General features: G+C 33.9%; 1 protein-coding gene across 1 annotated transcript in view; it reads left to right on the top strand.

Moving 5' to 3' along the window:
• The window catches only part of RIT2 (Ras like without CAAX 2), a gene marked incomplete at both ends in the record, with an annotated part of 543330 nt that overhangs the window by 294133 nt on the left and 225760 nt on the right, over positions 1 to 23437 (top strand). The window contains 2 exon segments of the mRNA XM_079718180.1: positions 1408 to 1431; positions 1435 to 1599. Of these exon segments, the coding sequence (XP_079574306.1) occupies positions 1408 to 1431; positions 1435 to 1599 (189 nt within the window).

Below are 23437 nucleotides of genomic sequence, written 5' to 3'. Positions count from 1 at the left end.
ATTCTTACAGCTTTGAAATGATTGGCTGAATTCAGTGATACTGTTTGCATTTGTCATACTGACTGAAAAATCTTTAAGAGATTCACCAACTAACTCAGGACCTTATTAACTTTATTACTTTCTCTGGACTTGTAAGCACCTCAGTTTTCCAGAATTTCTGGATCTATGTAAATGCTGCCATCCTTTAAATGTCAAACCATGTTAAATCAAATTGACATTTATTTTGACAGTTACTCTGATCAGGTTTTGTTTTTTGTTTGTTTGTTTGTTTCACAATATGGTCCTGTGTTGTTTTTGTATTTTTTAGCATGGCTTGTTCCACAGCTAGAGTCTAAGTTTTATATTACCCATTGCAAGTGTCTAATTAACCTTTGTGTTTTTAGCAAGAGGTTCAGAGTAATAGTGAATGAAAACAGATATTTCAGAGTAAAATAAGTGTTTCATATCACAAGTCAAGCCAAATATTGAATTTTCAGTTGCCAACCAATTTAGTTTAGGTGTAATGCAACATAAAAACTGATACAACAATGTCTCCCAGGTTGGGATATTGGTACATTGGGGAGGGAGTTACTGTCCTCCTCTACAAAGAGAGGATGGAAGAGTCAACAGAATGTAGAAATGGACCCGTGACTCAGCAATTAATATCTCTCTGTTTATGCCTCTTAGGGAGGCATATCTAAGAATACCCCAATATATCTCTGGGTTAGGGAGTATTTATGTTAATAACTTCCTCCATTCACAAGGATAAAGTAAAACTCTAGTTTGTTTTCATATTTTTTCAGGAGAAATTTAGTGAGTTCCTCTAGGTTTTAATGTTTGGAGTGTACAAATTTAGATTTCTTTTCCTAAAATTAGGTCATTAGAAGTATATAATCTATAAATAATCACCAAGAGTTCATGAGTAAATTTGCTTTTTAACATATCTCCCCTAATATCTCTTTTTTTTTTTTTTTTTTTGTGGTACGCGGGCTTCTCACTGCTGTGGCCTCTCCCGTTGTGGAGCACAGGCTCCGGACGTGCAGGCTCAGCGGCCATGGCTCACGGGCCCAGCTGCTCCGTGGCATGTGGGATCTTCCCAGACCGGGGCACGAACCTGCGTCCCCTGCATCGGCAGGCGGACTCACAACCACTGCGCCACCAGGGAAGCCCCCCTAATATCTCTTAAATCAAATCTTCTGTGATTAAAGATCAACACTTTGAGCAGTTTAAAACATTTGGATTTCATAATGGTTTGTTTAGACCTCACATGGCTCTTCTATCTGCAAAGCCTATAAATATACTTTTAGAAAATTTCTACCCAAACTACTTAGTCTCCTAATTTGTCTACTTTTGACCTTTTATGTTGCTAATGTTATGTGTTCACTTCATTGTTTTAAATTACATAATAATTTTACTCTTTTCCTGCAGGCAGAATTCACAGCCATGTGGGAATAGTACATGTCAGGTGGTGAGGGATTCACCATCTGGTACTCTGTCACTGACCATCAGTCATTCCAGGAGGCTGCCAAGTTTAAAGAGCTCATTTTTCAGGTCAGCCACACTTATGATATCCCCTTGGTCCTGGTGGATAACAAAATTGATCTGACAGACTTTCATCAAGTGAGTGTAAATTTTACCTGTTACTGTCTGTCTTTTCCTCTGAGAATACATAGTATCAAGTATGGCTGCTTTCTGAGGTTTATATTGAGAATTATGAGAAATAAATATTGCACACAAGTTTTCTAAGAAGTCTTTGAAGAACTGTGATAGATTTTATTAGTCACCACAATATACCTTATTCCACATACTACTTTTCAGTGTCCTAATCACTCCCCCAACAAGAGGCAGAGTCTGTTTCTCCCATCCTCTTGGATCTGGGCTGGCCCTATGATTTGTTTTGAGCAGCAGAGTGTAGTAGAACTGATTCTCTATAACTTTTGAGGCTGAGCCTTAAGAGTTAAGTGAGAACAGTTTACGAGATCTCTGGGACAATATCAAGTGCAATAATATTCACATTACTGGGGTCCCAGATGGAGAAGAGAGAGAGAAAAGGCCTGAGAAAATCTTTGAAGACTTAGAAGCTGAAAACTTCCTTAACCTGGGAAAGGAAACAGTCACCCAAGTCCAGGAAATGCAGAGAGTCCCATACAGTATTAACCTAAAGAGGAACACACAAAGACTCATTATAATCAAAATGACAAAAATTAAAGATAAAGAGAGAATATCAAAAGCAGCACAGGAAAAGCAACAAATAGCATTCAAGGGAGTTACCATAAGACTATTGGCTGTTTTCTCAGCAGAAACTCTGCAGGCCAGAAGGGCGTGTCATGACATATTTAAAGTGATGCAAGGGAAAAACCTACAACCAAGAATACACTACCCAGCAAAGATTCCATTCAGATTTCATGAGTAATCAAAAGCTTTACAGACAAGCAAAAGCTAAAAGTATTCAGCACCACCAAGACAGCTTTACATCAAATGTTAAAGAAATTTCTTTAGGTTAAAAAGAAAAGTCCACAGTGAAAAACAAGAATGTTATGAAATGAAAAATCTCATCAGTAAAGGCAAACAAGCAATAAAGGTAGGAACTCATCCACACACAAAGCTAGTAGGGAGGTTTAAAGACAAAAGTATTAAAATAATCTATTTCCATGGTTAAGGGCTAAACAAAAAAATTAGATATAAATATAATATCAAGAACAGTAATCATAGGGGAGGAGAGTACAAATAGAGGGGTTTTAAAATGCATTTAAAAGTAAGACATCAGCAACTTAATTATGTGTATATATAGACTGCTATACAAAAATCTCATAGTAACTGCAAACCAAAAATCTATAATAGATATACACACAAAAAATAAAAAGAATCCAACACAACACTAAAAATAGTCATCAAATCACAAGAGAAGGGGACAAACAAAGAAAGGGGGAAAAAGGCCTACAAAACAAATCCAAAACAATTAACAACATGGCAATAAGAACATACATATTGATAATTACCTTAAATGTAAATGGATTAGATGCCCCATCCAAAAGGCACAGATTGCATGAATGGTTATAAAAACAAGACCCGTATATATGTTGTCCACAAGACACTGACTTCAAATCTAGAGACACATTCAAATTGAAAATGAGGGGATGGAAAAAGATATTCCATGCAAATAGAAATTTTAAAAAGCCAGAGTAACAGTACTTATATCAGAAAAAAAAAAACCAGTAGATCTTAAAATGAAGACTGTTACAAGACAAAGAGAAATACTACATAGTGATCAAAGGATCAATCCAAGCAGAAGACATAACAATTGTAAATATATATTCACCCAACATAGGGGCACCTCAGTATACAAGGCAAATGTTAAGAGACATAAAAGGGGAAATTCACAGTAACACAGTAATAGTGGGAGACATTAACACTCCACTTTTATCAATGGACAGATCATCCATACAGAAAATGAATAACGAAACACAGGCTTTAAATGACACATTAGACCAAATAGACTTAATTGATATTTATAGAGCATTCCACCCAAAAGCAGCAGAATACACATTCTTCTCATGTACACGTGGAACATTCTCCCTGATAGACCACATGCTGGGCCACAGAAAAAGCCTTGATATTTTAAGAAAATTGAAATCATATCAAGAATCTTTTTTTTTTTTTAACCAGAGTGTTATAAGAGTAGAAATCAACTGCAAGGAAAAAACTGCAAAAACCACAAACTCATAGAGGCTAAACAATATGCTACTAAACAACCAATTAATCATTGAAGAAATCAAAGAGGAAATTTAAAAAAAATACTTAGAGAGAAATAAAAAGGTAAGCACAACAACCAAAACCTATTGAATGCAGCAAAAACACTACACCAAGAGGGAAGTAGTTAGCAATACAAGCTTACCTCAGAAAACAAGAAAATATCAAGTAGACAACTGAATTTTACACCTAAAGCAACTAGGGAAAAAAGAACAAACAAACCCATTATTAGTAGAAGGAAAGAAATCATAAAGAACGGAGGAGAAATAAATAAAATAGAGACTGAAAAAGCAACAGAAAAGATCAATGGAACTAAGAGCTTGTTCTTTGAGAAGATAAACAAAATTTAGCCAGACTCATCAAGGAAAAAAAGGAGAGGGCCCAAAACAATAACATCAGAAATGAAAAAGAGACAGTTACAACAGACACCACAGAAATACAAAAGATCATAAAAGACTACTCTGAATTACTACATACCAATGTAATGGACAATCCAGAAGAAATGGACAAATTCTTAGAAATGTGAAATCTCCCAAGACTGAAACAGGAAGAAATGGAAAATATGAGCAGACCAATTACCAGTAATGAAATTGAATCAGTAATTTTAAAACTTCCAACCAACAAAAGTTCCAGACCTTAAATGTAAATGGATTAGTTTTGGCTTCACAGGTGAATTCTACCAAACATTTTGAAAAGACTTAACACCTACTCAAACTCTTCCAAAAAACTGAAGAGGAAGGAACACTTCCAAACTCATTCTATGAAGTCAGCATAACTCTGATACCAAAACCAGACAAAGACATCACACAAAAAAAGAAAATTACAGGCCAATATCACTGATGAAGCTAGATGCAAAAATCCTCAACAAAATACTAACAAACTGAATCCAACAATACATTAAAAGGATCATACACCATGATCAAGTGGGATTTATCCTAGGAATTTTCCAATATACACAAATCAATCAGTATGATACACCACATTAAAAAACTTGAAGAATGAAAACCATGTAATCACTTCAATAGATGCAGAAAAAGCTTTTGATAAAATTCAACATCCATTTATGATGAATACTCTCCAGACAGTGGGCATAGAGGGAATCTACCTCAACATAATAAAGGTTATATATGACAAATTCACAGCTAACATCATACTCAATGGTGAAAAGCTGAAAGCTTTACCTCTAAGATCAGGAACAAGACAAGGATGTCCACTCTGACCACTTTTACTCAACATAGTATTGGAAGTTCTACCCACAGCAATCAGAGAAGAAAAACAAAAACAAAATAATCCAAATTGGAAAGAAATAAGTAATACTGGCACTGTTGGCAGATGACATGATACTATATATAGAAAATCCTAAAGAGGCCACTAGAAAAATACTAGAGCTCATCAATGAATTCAGTAAATTTGCAGGATACAAAATTAATATACAGAAACTAGTTGCATTTCTGTATTGTAACAACAAACTATCAGAAAGAGAAATTAAGGAAACAATCCCATTTACCATCACATCAAATAGAATAAAGTACCTAGGAAAAAAACCCACCTAAGGAGGCAAAACACCTATACTCAAAAAAACTGTAATACACTGATATCACTGAAAGAAATTGAAGATGACACAACAGATGGAAAGATATAATGTGTTCTTGGCTCAAAAAATCAATATGGTTAAAATAACTGTATTACCCTGGCAATCTACAGATTCAAGGCAATCCCTATCAAAATATCAAAGATATTCTTCATGGAATCAGAAATAATAATCTTATAATTTGTATGGAAACCCAAAGCCCCAAATAGCCAAAACAATCTTGAGAAAGTAGAACAGAGCTGAAGGAATTACACTCCCTGACCTCAGACTATGCTACAAATATACAGTAATTAAAACAGTATGGTACTGACACAAAAACAGAAACATAGATAAAATCAATGGAACAGGTTAGAGAGCCTAGACATAAACCCATGCACTTATGGTCAATCTATGACAAAGGAGGCAAGAACATATAGTTGAAAAAGAACAATCTCTTCAGTAAGTGGTGTTGGGAAAACTGGACAGCTACATGTAAAAGAATTAAATTAGAAATTTATCTAACGCATACAAAAATAAACTCAAAATGGATTAAAAACTCAAATTAAGACTGAACATATAAAACTACTAGAACAAAACATAGGCAGAACACTCTTTGACATAAATCAAAGCAATATTTTTTTTGATCTTTCTTCTAAAGTAAAGGAAATAAAAGCAAAGATAAACAAATGGGACCTAATTAAACTTAACCTCTTTCCCACAGAAAAGGAAACTATCAACAAAATGAAAAAACAACCTATGAATGAGAGAAAAAATTTGCAAATGTTATGAATTATAAGGGACTAATATCCAACATATATAAACAGCTCATACAACTCAATATCAAAAAAACCAGCAACTTGTTTAAAGAATGGGGAGAAGAACTGAATAGACATTTTTCAAAAGAGAAAATGCTGATGATTAACAGGCATATGGAAAGATGCTTGACATCACTAATCATTGGGGAAATACAAATCTAAACCACAATGACATATGACCTCACACCTACCAGAATGACTATCATCAAAAAGACTGCAAATAACAAATGTTGGCAAGATTTTGGAGGAAAGGGAATCCTCGTGCACTGTTTTTGGGAATGTAAGTTGGTGCAGGCACTGTAGAAAATAGTATGGAGGTTTCTCAGAAAACTGAAAATAGAACTAGCATATGAGCAAGCAATTCTACTTCTGTGTATCTATCCAAAAAAAAAAAAGAATACTAATTTGAAAAGATACATGCACCCCAATGTTCATAGTAGCATTATTTACAATTGCCAAGATATGGAAGCAACCTAAGTTGTTCATCAACAGATGAATGGATAAAGAAGATGTGGTATATATATATACACAATGGAATACTACTCAGCCATAGAAAAGAACAAAATTGTGCCATTTGCAGCAACATTGATGAACCTGGAGGACATTATGACAAGTGATGACAGAGAAAGAGAAATACTATATTATATCACTTATATGTGGAATCTAAAAATACAAAAAACTCATGAATACAGCAAAGAAGCAGACTCACAGATATAGCAAACAAAGTTCTGGTTACCAGTGGGGTGAGAAGGGAGGGGAACTATTGGGGAAGCAGGAGCTACAAGCTATTCTGTGTAAGGTAGGCTACAAGGATGCATTGAACAACATGGGGAATATAGCCAATATTTTGTAATAACTGTAAATCGAGTGTAAGCTGTGAATATTGAAAAAAAATAAAAAAACAGAGTTATTCAGGTTCTGCCTTTGCCACTTGAAATTCTTGTTCTTGAGGTCCAGACACTATGTAACGAGGACCAATCTAAATATTGGAGAGAGCCATGAGGACAAAGCAACATCCAGCCTCACATCTGTCCCTGTCAAGGCACCACACAGGTGGGCAAAGCCATTCTGCATGTTCTAGTACCAGCTGCCATTTGACTGCAATCTCATAAGATATCCTAGTCAATCCATAAGGATCATTAAAATCTCCCAGCTGAGGCTTGTCTAGATTTCTGACACACGGAATCATGGACAAATAAAATTGAACTATTTAAAACACCATGGTTAGGAGTGATTTTTCATGCAGCAATGGATAATCAAATAGGACCCTTCCTACTTTCCAGAATCAGAACAACTGTTTCTCAAGTTGAATAAGAAATGACTCCTATATACCATCAATCTGCTTCAATCTCCTCTGCTGTATCACTGTGATCCTCACAGTCTCACAATTTCTCCAAACAAACAAAATTGATAATCCAGAAACCATGCTTGGTTTAAACTGTGATCCATTATTAGATTTCATGTAGTTCATTATAGTTTATTCTCATCTGATCAGACTATCAGATGGACAAACTATGATTGCCTTGTCTCTGAGATCTCTGCAATGTAACAATACTTCAGTTGTCCTTATACTCCTTACGAGACTAAAAGACAAAAACCTAATTCAGGGATAAGGCAAATCATCTCAAAATTCCATCGCTGTTACTTGTACAAAGTTGCATTACTGAGATGTTGCGTACAAATCAAATTTTTCTAAATCAAATTCTCTAAATCAAGTAGTTTATAATTTGAGATGCTACATCTTTATTTGCACTGACCTTAAATTTGACTGGATTTTAATAATTTATGTTATTCCAGCTAATGATTTATTTTTAGACTGCTCAAACTACCCTGTTAATAAAACCTTTTGCTAAGGTAAGAATCTTCACTAAAACAAATGGTTTTCTTCTATGTTAAGTGTTTTATACATTTTAACTTTCGTATCTAATGCATTTTAAGTTTTCTTAAAGTGAAAAAATCTCATATAAGAGCCAATGTTTATAAATTTATGCTTAACACAGAAACATATTCCTATGATTTAGAGCAATGCATTTTTGTATATTTCACTTAAAATTAAAGCATCTTAAAGTGGCAGCTAACTATTTTTCAGGAGTTATACCATTTATTTTCCTCTGCACCTGTTCTGCTGCCTTCCTTTTTTTTCCCTTTCTACCATGTTTAATTAGATATGGTTACATTATTATGGGTTAGGAATTCAAGTTTATCTCAGCAGCTAAATATGAATCTATTCTCAGATACTTGACAGAGAGGAAAAAGAGAGGTATAGATCTAGTGGTAAACCCTTCAGATACTCCTCTGAAAAGTGGGGACAGTTTAGTTTTTTTAGGACTTCTGGAAAGTGGCATAAGAGAGAATCCTGAGATGTGTGTGACCATCAGTGATCACATGACCACCCTTGTTTCACTTCTCAGAATTCCTAGAAAACATAAACATTTATTTGGATGCCAGTCAAGAGAACTGTAAGTAACTCTGAGAAAGCTAGTGAATTTGAGAATATTAGGGAAACTTCTTCAGGTAGAAGTTAATCAGATTCTCTCTAGAATGATTGCTCTCCATGACTCCAATGCTGGCGGACATGTGCTTTCCTCTCACCCTCCTGTCCCTGCTTCTGCTTTCTGCTCAAAGGTGGTCCTCTGCATCTCACAAAGGAATATTCAACAAGACCCCTATCTTTGCCTGAGTAATTTCACATTAGCAGCGATGTGAATCACAAGCATTACAAATGCCACTGAAAGAAATAACAAAAAATACATTAAGCTGAGTAATTTAGTGGATTTGACAAACTTTTCCTTTTAGATAAAAGCAAGATAGTCACAGAAAGTGCCAAAAACATGAAAACTCAAATTACTATCTTTTAAAAACTGCTCATGTACCAACCTCTCAAATAATGAAGTGTTGATATGCAAATTTGGCTTCTGGTTGTGGTGCTTGTGATGGAAATAATTATTCCTGTAATTGTACCGTGTTTTTTATTTTCTTTTCAAAATGCTTTCAATTCACACTTTATTTTAATCATATAACTGCCCTGTGTAGTTGTAAGGCAAGCATTTGCTGGCTGAGGATATTTGAGAAGTGAATATATTGATAGAAACTGAGGTAAATTATTGTTGTTAGTGACAAAATTAAGACTAAAACCCAGATCATATGTAACCCTTTTATTACATCAGTATTTAAAGTTAGGTCACTGTTTCTTTTTTGTTTGTTTGTTTTGTTTTTTGGGGGTTTTTTTTCATCTAAAGCAAAAGCAAAAACAAAAATGTTGGCACCTGAGTCATCTATAACTCAAAGGAGTTTTGTGAAGATTTCAAGAGTAATAATGTTAAACTCTCAAAGGTATGGAAGGAAATCATGCTGGTGTTTTGTTCAGTGCTGAGAGGCAGAGAAGTAGGATTCTCATTTGGCAGCTCTTCTTCCTCCTGCCTACACTGAAAGGTATTGAAAGGAAAGAAGGCTGCTGATGAAAGCTGTTTCTTATCACGTTTGTTTAGTATAGGTGTCTGCATTCTTAAAGCATTTTGGTGAACCACAAGTCCCTTTCTTCCAAGAAAAATAAACAAGTTTTAGTGCCTGATTTTTTAAAATTATCATTCATCTCTTTGAGCTAAAATATTGTATTTAAAGTCTAGTATTTTATCTGTGAACAATATTCATTCTGACACTGATGATGCTGATGATGCATTTACTATTTGCAAGGATCTGTGCCAGGCACTTAACACACATCATTGTATTTATTCCTTACCAGAAGCTCATGAGTAGGCTCTTTTATGATACCTATTTACCTATGAGTCCACTGAGCTTTAATACTTTCAGTAGGGCTTCTCTGGTGGCGCAGTGGTTGAGAGTCCACCTGATGATGCAGGAGACATGGGTTTGTGTCCCGGTCCGGGAAGATCCCACATGCCGTGGAGCGGTTGGACCTGTGAGCCATGGTCACTGAGCCTGCACATCCGGAGCCTGTGCTCCACAATGGGAGAGGCCACAACAGTGAGAGGCCCGCATACTGCAAAAAAATAAAATAAAATAAAATAAAATAAAATAAAATACTTTCAGTAACTTGCTCAAGGTCACACAGCTAGTTAGAGTTGAGAGACAATATCCACTGTGTTCTCATTTGAAATCTCACTATGTTAGACTGTTGGCCTGTAAGCCATTATTATTTGTATGACTTTTTTTTTTAAATATCAGCTTCTGGACCTTAGCATACTTCTCAGAGAATGGAACATAATCAATTGTATTTCATTGGCAAGATGGATCACGAAGGATCAGAATGATAACTCTTTGGATGTGGAGTGAGGAGCTCCAGTACCTGGACAAACGAGTAATAGTCAGAATTTGGGGGGAAGAGTGTGAGGGAAAATAAAAGAAAGAAAATGAGTTTCAAAACTACTCAAAGATAGTATTTTCTAATCAGTTGAACAAATTTGCCCAGATTCCATCTAGACTACTCTAAAGCCTTTTTAAAATTCCCAGACATTAAGTCCCTCAGCTTCCACTGGCTTTGTCCATATTTACAATATCTTCAACTGTCATAATGGAGGGTAAAAGGAGATAATTCCTGTTTTGTTTTTTGATTTGTTTCTTTCTGGAAAATCCTAACCAACTGTGCAAAGTTAAAATGTTGCTATGAATGGAACGAATTTCAGAGATTTGGGAACTGGATTAGAAAAGTCTTACATCAGTAACAGACTACAAACTGTTTTATCCTGAAGATAGACCGAGACAAATACCTCAGGGCTGCCAGTCTAATTGCAGTTTAATACTCAGCTTGGGGTCTTGAAACTCTGCTTTCCACAGCCTGAATGCTGCTTGGGATCCTGAAATACTCTTTGTTTATTAATCAGTGAGCTATCTAATGAAAGTAGTTCTATTACTTTACTGAGAGGGACATATGAAGGCTGTGGGAATCAGGGATTTTTGTACTAAGAAAAATACCTTCTATTTAGAGTTATATCAAGCATCTACTTATCTTTCCAGCGTGGTGGCAGCTTCAGAGTGTAGTAAAGAAATGAGTAAAACTTAAAATCTCTTGCACAACAAAGGAAACCATAAATAAGATGAAAAGACAACCCTCAGAATGGTAGAAAATATTTGCAAATGAAGCAACTGACAAAGGATTAATCTCCAAAATATACAAGCAACTCATACAGCTCAATATCAAAAAAACACACAACAAAAACAAAACAAAACAAAAACAAAAACAACACAATCAAAAAATGGGCAGAAGACCTAAATAGACATTTCTCCAAAGAAGACATACAGATGGCAAACAAACACATGAAAAGATGCTGAACATCATTAATTATTAGAGAAATGCAAATCAAAACTACAATAAGGTATCACCTCACACTGGTCAGCATGACCATCTCAAAAAATCTACAAACAATAAATGCTAGAGAGGGTGTGGAGAAAAGGGAACCCTCATACACTGTTGGTGGGAATGTAAATTGATACAGAGAGTATGGAAAACAGTATGGAGGTTCCTTAGAAAACTAAAAATAGAGCTACCATATGACCCAACACTTCCACTATTAGGCATATACCCAGAGAAAACTGTAATTCAAAAAAACACATGCACACCAGTGTTCATGGCAGCACTATTTACAATAGCCAGGGCAAGGAAGCAACCTAAATGTCCTACATACATGTGAAGGGAAATTATTTAAGTCATTTGAGCAGAGCTGTAGCATGAATACATTTTTCATTTTCAGGCTAGGTATTGGGGTGTGGCAAGAATGGAAACAGGGAGACCAGTTAAGAGATTTAGACATCCAGATGAGGAATGATGGTAACTTTAGTGAAAAGAGTAACACTAACTATTCACAGATTCCATACTCATGAAGCACACAGACAGGATGACAGGTGACAAACTACTGTAGAGGTTTGGAGACCTTCCATGTATGGATGAGCTACACTACATCCTTCAGTGGCACCTGAGGTCATCATTGTATTATCACATTATACAGTGTGTGTCCATCATGGACTCCTAAGACAAGGTTAAGAAATATATTTGGTAAATATATTTTAGAAAGTAAAAAATATATATTGTATAAATAGTCCTTGATTTTCAGTCTTTACTGAGACAGTGCTGTGTTCTTGGAAAAATCAGTGGTAGACACAAGATGGACACCCGGATTCCCCTTCAAAGAAGTACTTCCTGAATAGCACAAAGGTAGGAGGTATAATCACTAGACATCTTCCAGCCATCAGATATTTCAGGATCAGCCTCAGCTACACAAAGTCTCCTTGCCTGAGGTCATAGCCTTCCTGGGGGAAACTCATTTCCAGTGTGGTGTGGGCATAAATGTCTAGTCATTGCAGCCCAATGTGGGTCACTGGGAAAAGTAAATCTTGCTCCAGATCCCTTCACTGGTTTGGCAAGAACTTTGTCAGTCTTGCCTTGAGGTTCAACCTTTCCCTCTTCCTAATCCAGTTTCCTTCTCCTTCCTTTCATGAGTTTTGATCCCTAATAAATATCATGTACTCTAAAATGTGTCTCAGTGTCTGCTTCTATAAAATGGAGATATTAATACCTATTTCATAGGTTATGAGATGGGGTAGATGAGATTATGTCAGTAGATTATCTAGCATAGATAGTGTTTGGCACAAAGTAGGAACTCAATAAATATTAGATACTACCATCCTCATCCCTCACCTGAATTGTTGCAATAGTCTTTGGTTATTATCATGTTCTGATCTGTTATTTTGCAAGTTATAAACTAGCAAACCAAAAGTATAAGAATTTGGTGAAAAGAAATAATTAATCCTGACTTAAGGCTCAGGGAACTTTGTGATGACCACAGTGTAGAGATGTCAATGCATGGATTTTGCAAAATCAATTTTGTAATTATTTTTTCTAATTTTCAGTTGTGAAACATACAGTAACAATTTTGAAGTAACTGAATTCTGAAAAATAGAACTCTGTATAAATCATTGTTTTCTTCCTTTAGTTCATTAATTAAGTAAACCTGCGTAATCTGAAGATATATGAGCAAGACAAAAAATATTGAGCATTGCAGAAAAGTTAAGCTAATTTTTCCATGTACCAACAAACTCACTATGGATGAGACCTGTAATTCTCAAAGTGTGGTGCACAAACCAGAAGAATCAATATCACCTGGAAACTTTGTTAAAAACAAATTCTCAAGTCCCAGCATATTCCTACTAAACCAGAAAACCTGGGGATAGGCACAACAATCTATTTTAACAAATTCTCTGGGTGGTTCTGAACCATGCTAAAGTTAGGGAATCACTGGGCTAGAATATAGATGAATGGACATAAACGGTAATTTTATCCTTTAGGTCCTGTAAGAAAGCCTAGACACTACAAATAGTTCAAAGGTCTTGAACAAAATATTTGAGACCTAGAAGAAAAAAAAGTAAATAAACATACACCCTCACATGTGCACACACATATTTAAAATATAAAAATATTTTTAAAAATAAAATTAATTAGTGCTTATATAAAAACTGAAAAAAATATTATAGATTAAATCAATGTGTTATAAAAATCTAAATTGCTCTGTATATAGTGTGCAACTCCCACTAAATGGATTTTTATTTGGCAGTTTTTTGTTTCATTGGAGTAGAGATTGTATCTGCTCAGTTTGAATTAACATAACTTCTTGCTTCCTTTCCTTATTTAAATATTATACTGTATTGTTTGTTTTTCATGGATCATTGACTACATTTATCAAATTGATAAGTCAGTGAAAGCTAATAGAAATGAGCTTGCTTCTTCTTAAGGAAAAGAGGGGGAAAAACGCTGTATGTAGATTATTGCTAGTTCCTTGAAATGAAACCCAAGGTTACAAAATTGCTCAGAATAGATCTCTTATGATTTTTAAAGCCAATCATTTAAAACAGCTGCACAAAAGGAAATAAATACTGAAGTAAAGTTTTAAATTTTATATTATTCTATCCAAGGTTTCAGCTTTCCATGTGTTTTCCTAGGTATCCTGGCCAACCCAAACTCTGACATTTGTGAGAATTTTCTTCAATTCTCGGTCATTTTTCTGGCTATTCCCAATAAATCAGTGTGTGTGTGTGTGTGTGTGCACACATACACACACACACACAGTTATGTATATAGGTACAGGTATCTTAAAGACCAAGGTAATCCTATAAATCCAAAATAATGATCTAGGTCAAATTACAAATACTGTGAAAGAGGAAAACTTGCTATTTGCACTTTGGAAACCTTTAAACTTTATCTGACCACATGTTTAGGAAACTACATAATCCATCCTGTTTTAAAACTTTCATATTTCAAAATATGAAATAATTATAGAGGCAAAGGAGGTTGTGAAAAAATGTGTAAAAAGCCCCATGCACCCTTCCCGTAGCATCCCCAATATTAACAAATTATAAAACTGTAAAATGATATCAAAAATGAAAAAAATGACATTGTTTCAATTCATAGAGCTTATTAAACTTCACCAGTTATACACATGCTCATTCATGCATGTGTGTATAATTACATGCAGTTCTATTACATATATAGTTTGCATACACCACCACAATCAAGATATTCAACTGTACCATTACCATAAGATCCCCTCATGTTGCTCCTTACAGCTACATCCACCCCCTATCTATCCCAATCCCTACCTCCTAGAAACCACTAGTCCATAGCACATTCTCGACCTTTACAATTATTTTACTTTTTGATTTTTTACTTTTTGATTTATTATGTATGTGAAGTCATCTAGTATGTATCCTTTGGAGACTGGCTTTTTTCATTGAACATTATATCCTGAGGTACATCAACTTTTTATGCTTATCAATAATGTGTTTCTTTTTATTACTGAATAGTATTCAATTTGGATGGCACCATAGTTTGTTTATCCATTCACCATTTATGATGACATGGGCAATTACCGGTTTTCAGTTATCATGATTAAAGCTTCTATGAACATTCATATAAAAGTTCCTACATGAACTCAAGTCTATAATTCATTGGGATAGATGCACAACAGTGAAATTGTTGGGTCTTATAAGTCTATTTTTAGTTTTGAAAGGAAGCAACCAAGTATTCTCCAGGGTGGCTGTACCCTTTTACATTCTCACCCCTGTCAACTTTAGAAGTTATCACTATTTTTCATTTTAGATATTCTGCTGGGTATATAGTGATATCTCACTATGGTTTTAGTTTGCATTTATCCAATAACTAATGATATTGGACATTTTTTCCTGTCTTTATTGGCCACCACTATAGCCTCTTAAGTGAAATATTTGGGTATGTCCTTTGTCCATTTTATAGTTGGATTATTATTTTTTAATATTGTTTTGAGGGTTCTTTGTATATTCTAGATTCAAGCACTTTGTCATATATGTGAAAAGCAAATATTTTATCCAAGCCCATGATTTGACTTTTCATCTCTCTAGTGTGATCTTTTGTTGGGAAAATTTTTTTAATTTGATGAGGTCTATTTATGGATTTTTCCTCTTATGGATCACTAATTTGGTATTAAATTGAAGAACACCCTTAACCAAAGATTTCTCCTATGCTGTCTTCTAGAAGAGAGTAAGTTTTATGTGTTACTTTTAAGTGCACAGTCCATTTTGAATTAATTTTTGTATAAAGTGTTCATTTTGTGATGATGGATGTTTAATTGCTCCAGCACCATTTACAGAAAAAGTCATCCCTTCTCTATTTAAAATTATTTTGCACCTTTGTCAAAAATTAATTGCGTATATTTGTGTGGATTTAGGTCTGGGTTCTTCAGTATGTTCCATTGATCTATGTATCTATCCATTGCCAGTGCCAAACTGATTTGATCACTACATCTATATAGTAAGCTTTAATATCAAGAGTTCTAATTTTTCCTTCTTTTTAAAATTGTTTTGGGTATTTTAGTGTCTTCCTTTTCCATATGGATTTTATAATAAGTTTCTCCATGTTTTCAAGAGGAGGCAAGGGTATACAATGGAGAAAATACAGTCTCTTCAACAAGTGGTGTTGGAAAAACTGGAAAGTTTTGTGTAAAACAATTAAATTAGAATATTCCTTCACACTATATAAAAAATAAATTCAAAATGGTTTAAAGACCTAAATGTAAGACATGACACCATAAAACTCCTAAAAGAGAACAAAGGCAAAATATTATCTGAAATAAATAGTAACAATATTTTCTTAGATTAGTCTCCCAAAGCAAAAGCAATAAAAGCAAAATTAAACAAATGAGACCTAATCAAACTTTAAAGCTTTTGCAAAGCAAAGAAAACCATCCAGAAAGTGAAAAGACAATATATGGAATGGGAGAAAATATTTGTAAGTGATGTGAAAAACATATTTTGAACCAATTTTTTTCCAGACGTATGCCCAAGAGTGGGATTTCTAGATCATATGGTAGCTCTATCTTTTTAGTTTTTTAAGTAACATCCATACTGTTCTCCACAGTGGCTGTACCAATTTAAATTCACACCAAAAGTGTAGGAGAGTTCCCTTTCTCCACACCCTCTCAAGCATTTATTGTTTGTAGATTTTTTTATGATGGCCATTCAGACTGCATTGAGGTGATATCTCATTGTAGTTTTGATTTGCATTTCTCTATTAATTAGTGATGTTGAACATATTTTCATGTGCATGTTGGCCATCTATATGTCTTCTTTGGAGAGATACCTATTTAGGTCTTCTTCCCCCTTTTTGATTGCGTTGTTTGCTTTTAAGGTATTGAACCACATGAGCTGTTTGTAAATTTTGGACACTAATCCTTTGTCAGTGGCATCATTTACAAATATTTTGTCCCATGTTGTGGGTTGTCTTTTCATTTTAAGTCTTTTCATTTGTTTATGGTTTCTCTTTTGGTGCAAAAGCTTTTGAGTTTAATTAGGCCCCATTTGTTTATTTTTGTTTTTATTTCATTTACTCTAAGAGATGGATCAAAAAAGATATTGCTGTGATTTATGTCAAAGAGTATGCTGCCTATATTTTCCTCTAAGAGTTTTATAGTATCTGGTCTTATATTTAGGTCTTTAATCCATTTTGAGTTTATTTTTGTGTGTGGTATTAAAGAGCGTTCTAATTTCTAAAGGATACAGGCACCCTAAAGTTCATTGTAGCACTGTTTACAATAGCCAAAACATGGAAGTAACCTAAATGTCCATTGACAGATGAATGGATAAAAAAGTTGTGGTTCGTATATACAACAGAATGTTACTCAGTCATAAAAAAGAATGAAATAATGCTATTTGCAGCAACTTGGATGGACCTGGAGATCACCATACTAAGTGAAGTCAGTCAGAGAAAGACAAATACCATATGGTATTACTTATATGTGGAATCTAAAAAAAATAATGATACAAATGAACTTATCTACAAAACAGAACAGACTTACAGAGTTAGAGAATGAACTTATGGTTACCAGAGGGGAAATATGGTGAGGAAGTATAGACTGGGAGTTTGTGACTGACATGTACACACTGCTATATTTAAAATAGATAATCAACAAGGAGCTGCTGTATAGCACAAGGAACTCTGCTCAGTATTCTGTAATAACCTAAATGGGAAAATAATTTGAAAAAGAATAAAAAATAAAGTTGCCCAAGGAAAATGAAAAAAAAATCTACAAATAATAAATATTGAAGAGGATATGGAGAAAAGCAACCCTGTACACTGTTGGTTAGAATGTAAATTGGTGCAACCACTATGGAAAACGGCATGGAAGTTCCTTAGAAAACTAAAAATAGGACAACCATATGATCCATGAATTCCAGTCTGGAGTATATTACCAGAAAAAATGAAAACTCTAATTTGAAAAGATACGTGCACCCCAATTTTCATAGCAACTTTATTTACAATTGTCAAGATATGGAAGCAACCTGAGTGTCCACTAACAGATGAATGGATAAAGAAGATATATATAATATTATGCAGCCATTAAAAAAGAATGAAATATTTTCATTTATAGCAACATGGATTGACCTAGAGAATATTATGCCTAGTGAAGTAAGTCAGACAGAGTAAGGCAAATACTATATGATATTGCTTATATGTGGAATCTAAAAAATAATGCAAATGAATCTATATACAAAATAGAAATATATTCACAGACATAGAAAACAAACTTATGGTTACCAAAGGGGATAGGGTAGGAGGATGGACAAATTAAGAGCATAGGATTAAGAGATAAAAACTACTATACATAAAACAGATAAGCAACAAGGATTTACTGTATATCACAGGGAATTAAACACAGTATTTTATAATAACCTGTAATTAAACATAATCTGTAAAAAATAAAATCACTATGATGTACACCTGAAACTAACACAGTATTGTAAATCAACTATACAACTAAAAAAAAAAAAACAAGAAAAAATGTCTACAGATTAATTTATAGTGAATTTACATTTTTACTATGCTAAATCTTCCAATCCATTAATATGATCTGCCTCTCCAAACATTTAGATCTTCAATGATTTATTAATCTGCATTTTATAATTTTCATCATGCAGATACAATAGATGTTAGACTCATACTTAAGTAATTTTATTTGGAGCAACTGCAAATGGTATTGTGCTTTTTTTTTTCTGTTTCCAATTGTTCCTTGTCAGTATATTGAAATGTAATTCAGTTTTGTGTCTTGTTATTGTGTTCTATAACTTCACTGAACTTATTAATTCTCAAAATGGATTTTCTCTTGGGGTTTTCTATGTAATCAATCTTGCCATTTACAAATAGAGACAGCTTTATTTCTTCCTTTCAACTGTGTATGCCCATTACTTCCCTTTCTTGTCTTATTGCAGTGGCAAAAAACTTCTAGTACTATGTTACATAAGTGTAAGGAAAAGAGACATCCTTGAATTGAACCCAGTCTTAGAGAGAATGCAGTCATTGATACGATCATAGAGTTTTCCTCCTTTATTCTGTTGATATGGTAGATTACAATGCAAGGTTTTCAATGTTCAATAACGCTTGTGTATCTGGAATAAATCCTATTTTATCATGGGATATTATTCTTTTTATACATGGTTGTACAACATTTTGCTAAAATGCTGTTGAATATTTAGCATCAGATTCGTGAGAGTTACAGGTTTCTAATTTTCATTTTCTGTGATGTTTTTATCTGGTTTGGTTATCAGAGTAATACTGGCCTCATAATATGAGATGGGAAATATTTCCTGTTCTTCTATTTTTTGAAGAGATTGTGTAAAATTTGTGTTAATTCTCTTTTGAGTGTTTAGTAATACTTTTTATTAAAACTATCTGGGCCTGGATGTTTCTTGCTTGGTAGCTTTGAAAATTAAAATTCAATTTCTTAATAGTTTTGGACTATTCATTTTATCTGTTTGATTTTGACAGAGTTTTGTCAGTTTGTAGTTTTCAATGAAGTTATTGATTTCCTCCAATATGTTCAGCTGATGAGTGTGAAGTTTTTCATATTCCCTTATTATCCTTTTAATGATTGTAGGATCCACTGTGATATTTTCTGTTTCCTTCCTGATACTAGTTTTTCAGTCTTCTCTCTTTTTATCCCTTGCCAGTCTTTCCAGAAGTTTACAGATTTTATCTTTTTTATAAGAATCAATTTTAGTTTTATTAGTTTTCTCTCCGGTTTTCCTCTATAATTTGTAATTTTTGCTCTTTATTATTTCCTTCCTTCAACTTGTTTTGTATTTATTTTTCTCCTCTTTCTTTTTCTGTTTATTTTTTGGTGTCTTGTGTTTTCACTTATATATTTATTATGTTTATTGCTATTTTTATTCATTCTAATCTTCTTTGCTTTCTGAAGGTCCCATTCTTCTGTTATCATTTTATTTCTGTTTGTAAGAGTTTTATTTTGTTTTGTTTACCATTCTTTAAAAGTAGATTTGCTAGCGATGAATTCTTAGTTTCCTTTCATATGAGAGTGCCTTTATTTTTTCTTCATTACTGAAGGATAATTTCACCAGATATAGGATTTGGATTTGACAGTTCTTTTCTTTCTGCCCTTGAAAAAGCTTGCACGTCTTCCTTCTGACCTCAATGGATTCAGATGAGAAATTCTCTGTCATTTAACTTACTTTTCCTTTAGAGGTGATGTATCATTCCTCTATGGATATTTTGAAGATTTGTTGTTTGTCTTTATTTTTCAGAACTTTAATTATGATGTGTCTTGGTGTAGATTTACCTGGGTTTATAATCCTTGGATTTTACTCAGCTTCTTGAATCTGTAGGTTTATGTGATTTTTCAAATTTGCTAAGTTCTCAACCATTATTCTGTTAAACACTTTTGAAATTCCACACCATTTCTCTTCTCACTCAGGGCTCTGATGTCTAGAATGTTAGGTATTTGTCATTATTCTACAGATCCATAAGAAGTTTTATTTTTTCTTTCAATGTACTTTCTCTCTGTTGTTCAGACTGAATAAATTCTATTGACCTGTCTTTGATTTAACTAATTCTATCTTTTGCCTTCTCCACTCTACTATTGAGGCCATCCAGTGAGATTTGTTGTTTGTTTGTTTTTCTTCTTATTTTTGGTTGGTATGTTTTTCACTTGTATGATTTCTGTTTGATACTTTTTATACCTCCTATTTCTTTCTTGAGTTCTTTTTTTATTTCTTTCATAAGAATTTGTAATGATTATTGAAGCATTTTATGATAGCTGCCCTAAAATCCTTATTAGATAATTTTAATATCTGATTCATATTAGTAATAGAATCTGAATGTATTTTTAATTCAGATCATGATTTTTCCAGTTTTTATACTGATGAATGATTTTTATTGTATCTTTCACGTTTTAACCATTATGATAGGAGATTCTTCATCCTATTTAATTCTTCTATTTTAGCAGGTGGTTACCATATTTAGGCTAATATGTGATTTCTGCCTTACATTTGTGGGGTTTAGACCCAATGACAGTTTTATTTTTATACTCCTTGCAATGGTATTCTGGTTTGTTTTATTCCTTTAGTGCTGTTGGAGCTCCTGCTCCAATCCCTAATGGTGCTGTCTAAAGGGTTGGAAGAAATTTTTCCAGACCACTGATTTCTCTGAGCTAACTTCTATGTGAAGTAAGGGCAGAAGCTCTTGGGCCTATGTCTCCTTGTTGAAGGGAAGGAGAATAGAAGGCAGGTGTGATGCAGGCTCTGTGAAAGGATTGCTCTAACTGCCAGTGTTCTAGTTGTAAAGTGGGTCCTGGAATAGTTCTGTTTCCTCTGCTGCTCTTCATGACAGATTGGACTTCCATATAGCTCTTTTTAAGGTTATCCTGTTTCCAAATGACAAAATCCAGTAGTGGGTCCCAAGCAAAATGATGGTTCCTATCAGAGTTTCCATCCACTAAACATTCTTTATCCTTAAAATATCACTAGAAGGTAGCATTGCTGAGCTCCAGAGAAATACTTCCCATGCATATTCCCACTTTATTTCCTGCCTGTGCTCATGCTGAACATCTAAGGCTTTTTCTATTTGCTTTTTCAGTCTCACCAATTTTCTCTATCCCCCAAAGCCGAGCTCAAAGTAAAATTTCTCTACCATGCCTTAGCCAAAATAATTCCAGATAGAACTTTTCTTTTTTGAATTCCTTCAGTTCACCCTGATGTTACAATTACTCTTTTTTTTTTGGCTATGTTTATTTATTTTCTGAATTATGCTTTAAACACCTCAAGGTGAGTATCTTTTGATTTTAATTCTCTTCAATCCCTCATCAACTTTAACAGTGTCTTTTTTACATATAAGGTGTTGTATAAGCACCGATTTGTTGATTTCAAACTGAGGTTCAAGTAGTGCTGACCTCTTTTAATCTCATTGTCAGAATGAACAAAGCGACCCTGAAAGCTAGATTTGGAAGGGATTTTAGATTCACTTAAGTCCAATACACTCATTTTAAAGAGTACAATTTGAGTAAAAGGACACAGAGACAAACAGATGGTCAAGAGCAAAACAGAGAGCAAACTACAGCCATTCTTCTCATTATCACATCAATGTGTCCACCATTAAACTTGCCTTTTTTCTACAAAGTATTACTTTTACATGATTTTATAAATTAAGCTTTCTTCTGAGCAGGAAGGGAGGGGAGAGGAAAATAATAGCTGTAAAATTAAGAAGCCAAACCTGATATCAGCCTACTGAAGAGGGTTGTACCCTACCACATCCACAAGAAATTCTGAAGGAGAATGTTTATTAGAACTCTTGAAAAACACCCTTTTAGGCTGCACTAGATTGGAATATTATTATTATTATTTTTACTTTTAGTAAAGACTTTCATGCATGCAGAAAATTATGACAATAATAAGTGTATGGCTTAAATAATTAATAAAACTAAGCATATTTGTGTAACCACCACACAGATCAAGAAATAGAAAACAGCACCTTGGAAATGCCCTCGTTTTTTCTGAAGAGCTTTACTTCTTCCTTCTACTTGCAAGAAAACCACCATCTTGATTCTTAACCACTTTGGTTAGTTTTGCTTTTATACTTTAAATAAATGAAATTAAAACACGATTCACATGTTTCTGACTTCTTTCAGAACATTGTTCAACATTGTATTTGTGAGATTCATCTATGGGTTTATGTACCTATTTGTTATAATTATAATAATATATTATTTTGTATGAATATACCACAATTTATTTATCCATTCTGTTGTTAATGGACACTTAGATTGTGTCCAGTTTGGGGGTCTTATGAATAATGAGGTTACTGTTGTTTCTTTTATCATTTGAAGCACTCATGCAGTATTTTTATTGGGTTTATATTTAGTGTGTAATTGCAAGGTCATAAGACTTGCATATGTTCAACATCAGTAGATTTTGCCAAACTATTTTTTTAACATCTTTATTGGAGTATAATTGCTTTACAGTGGTGTGTTAGTTTCTGCTTTATAACAAAGTGAATCAGTTATACATGTACATATGTCACCATATCTCTTCCCGTTTCTGTCTCCCTTCCTCCCACCCTCCCTATCCCACGCCGCTAGGTGGTCACAAAGCAACGAACTGATCTCCCTGTGTTATGTGGCTGCTTCCCACTAGCTATCTATTTTAGGTTTGGTAGTGTATATATGTCCATGCCACTCTCTCACTTTGTCACAGCTTACCCTTCCCCCTCAGCATAACTGCAAGTCCATTCTCTAGTAGATCTGAGTCTTTATTCCCGTCTTGCCCCTAGGTTCTTCATGACCTTTTATTTATTTATTTATTTATTTATTTATTTATTTATTTATTTATTTATTTATTAGATTCCATATATATGGGTTAGCATACTGTATTTGTTTTTCTCTTTCTGACTTATTTCATTCAGTATGACATACTCTAGTTTCATCCACCTCACTACAAATAACTCAGTTTCATTTATTTTTATGGCTGAGTAATATTCTACTGTATATATGTGCCACAT

The sequence above is a fragment of the Hyperoodon ampullatus genome (assembly GCF_949752795.1).
Source record: "Hyperoodon ampullatus genome assembly, chromosome: 13".
NCBI classification, from domain to species: Eukaryota; Metazoa; Chordata; class Mammalia; order Artiodactyla; family Ziphiidae; genus Hyperoodon; species Hyperoodon ampullatus.
The sequence above is the reverse complement of the archived record's forward strand: the minus strand, read 5'-3'. Positions and strand labels throughout refer to the sequence as shown.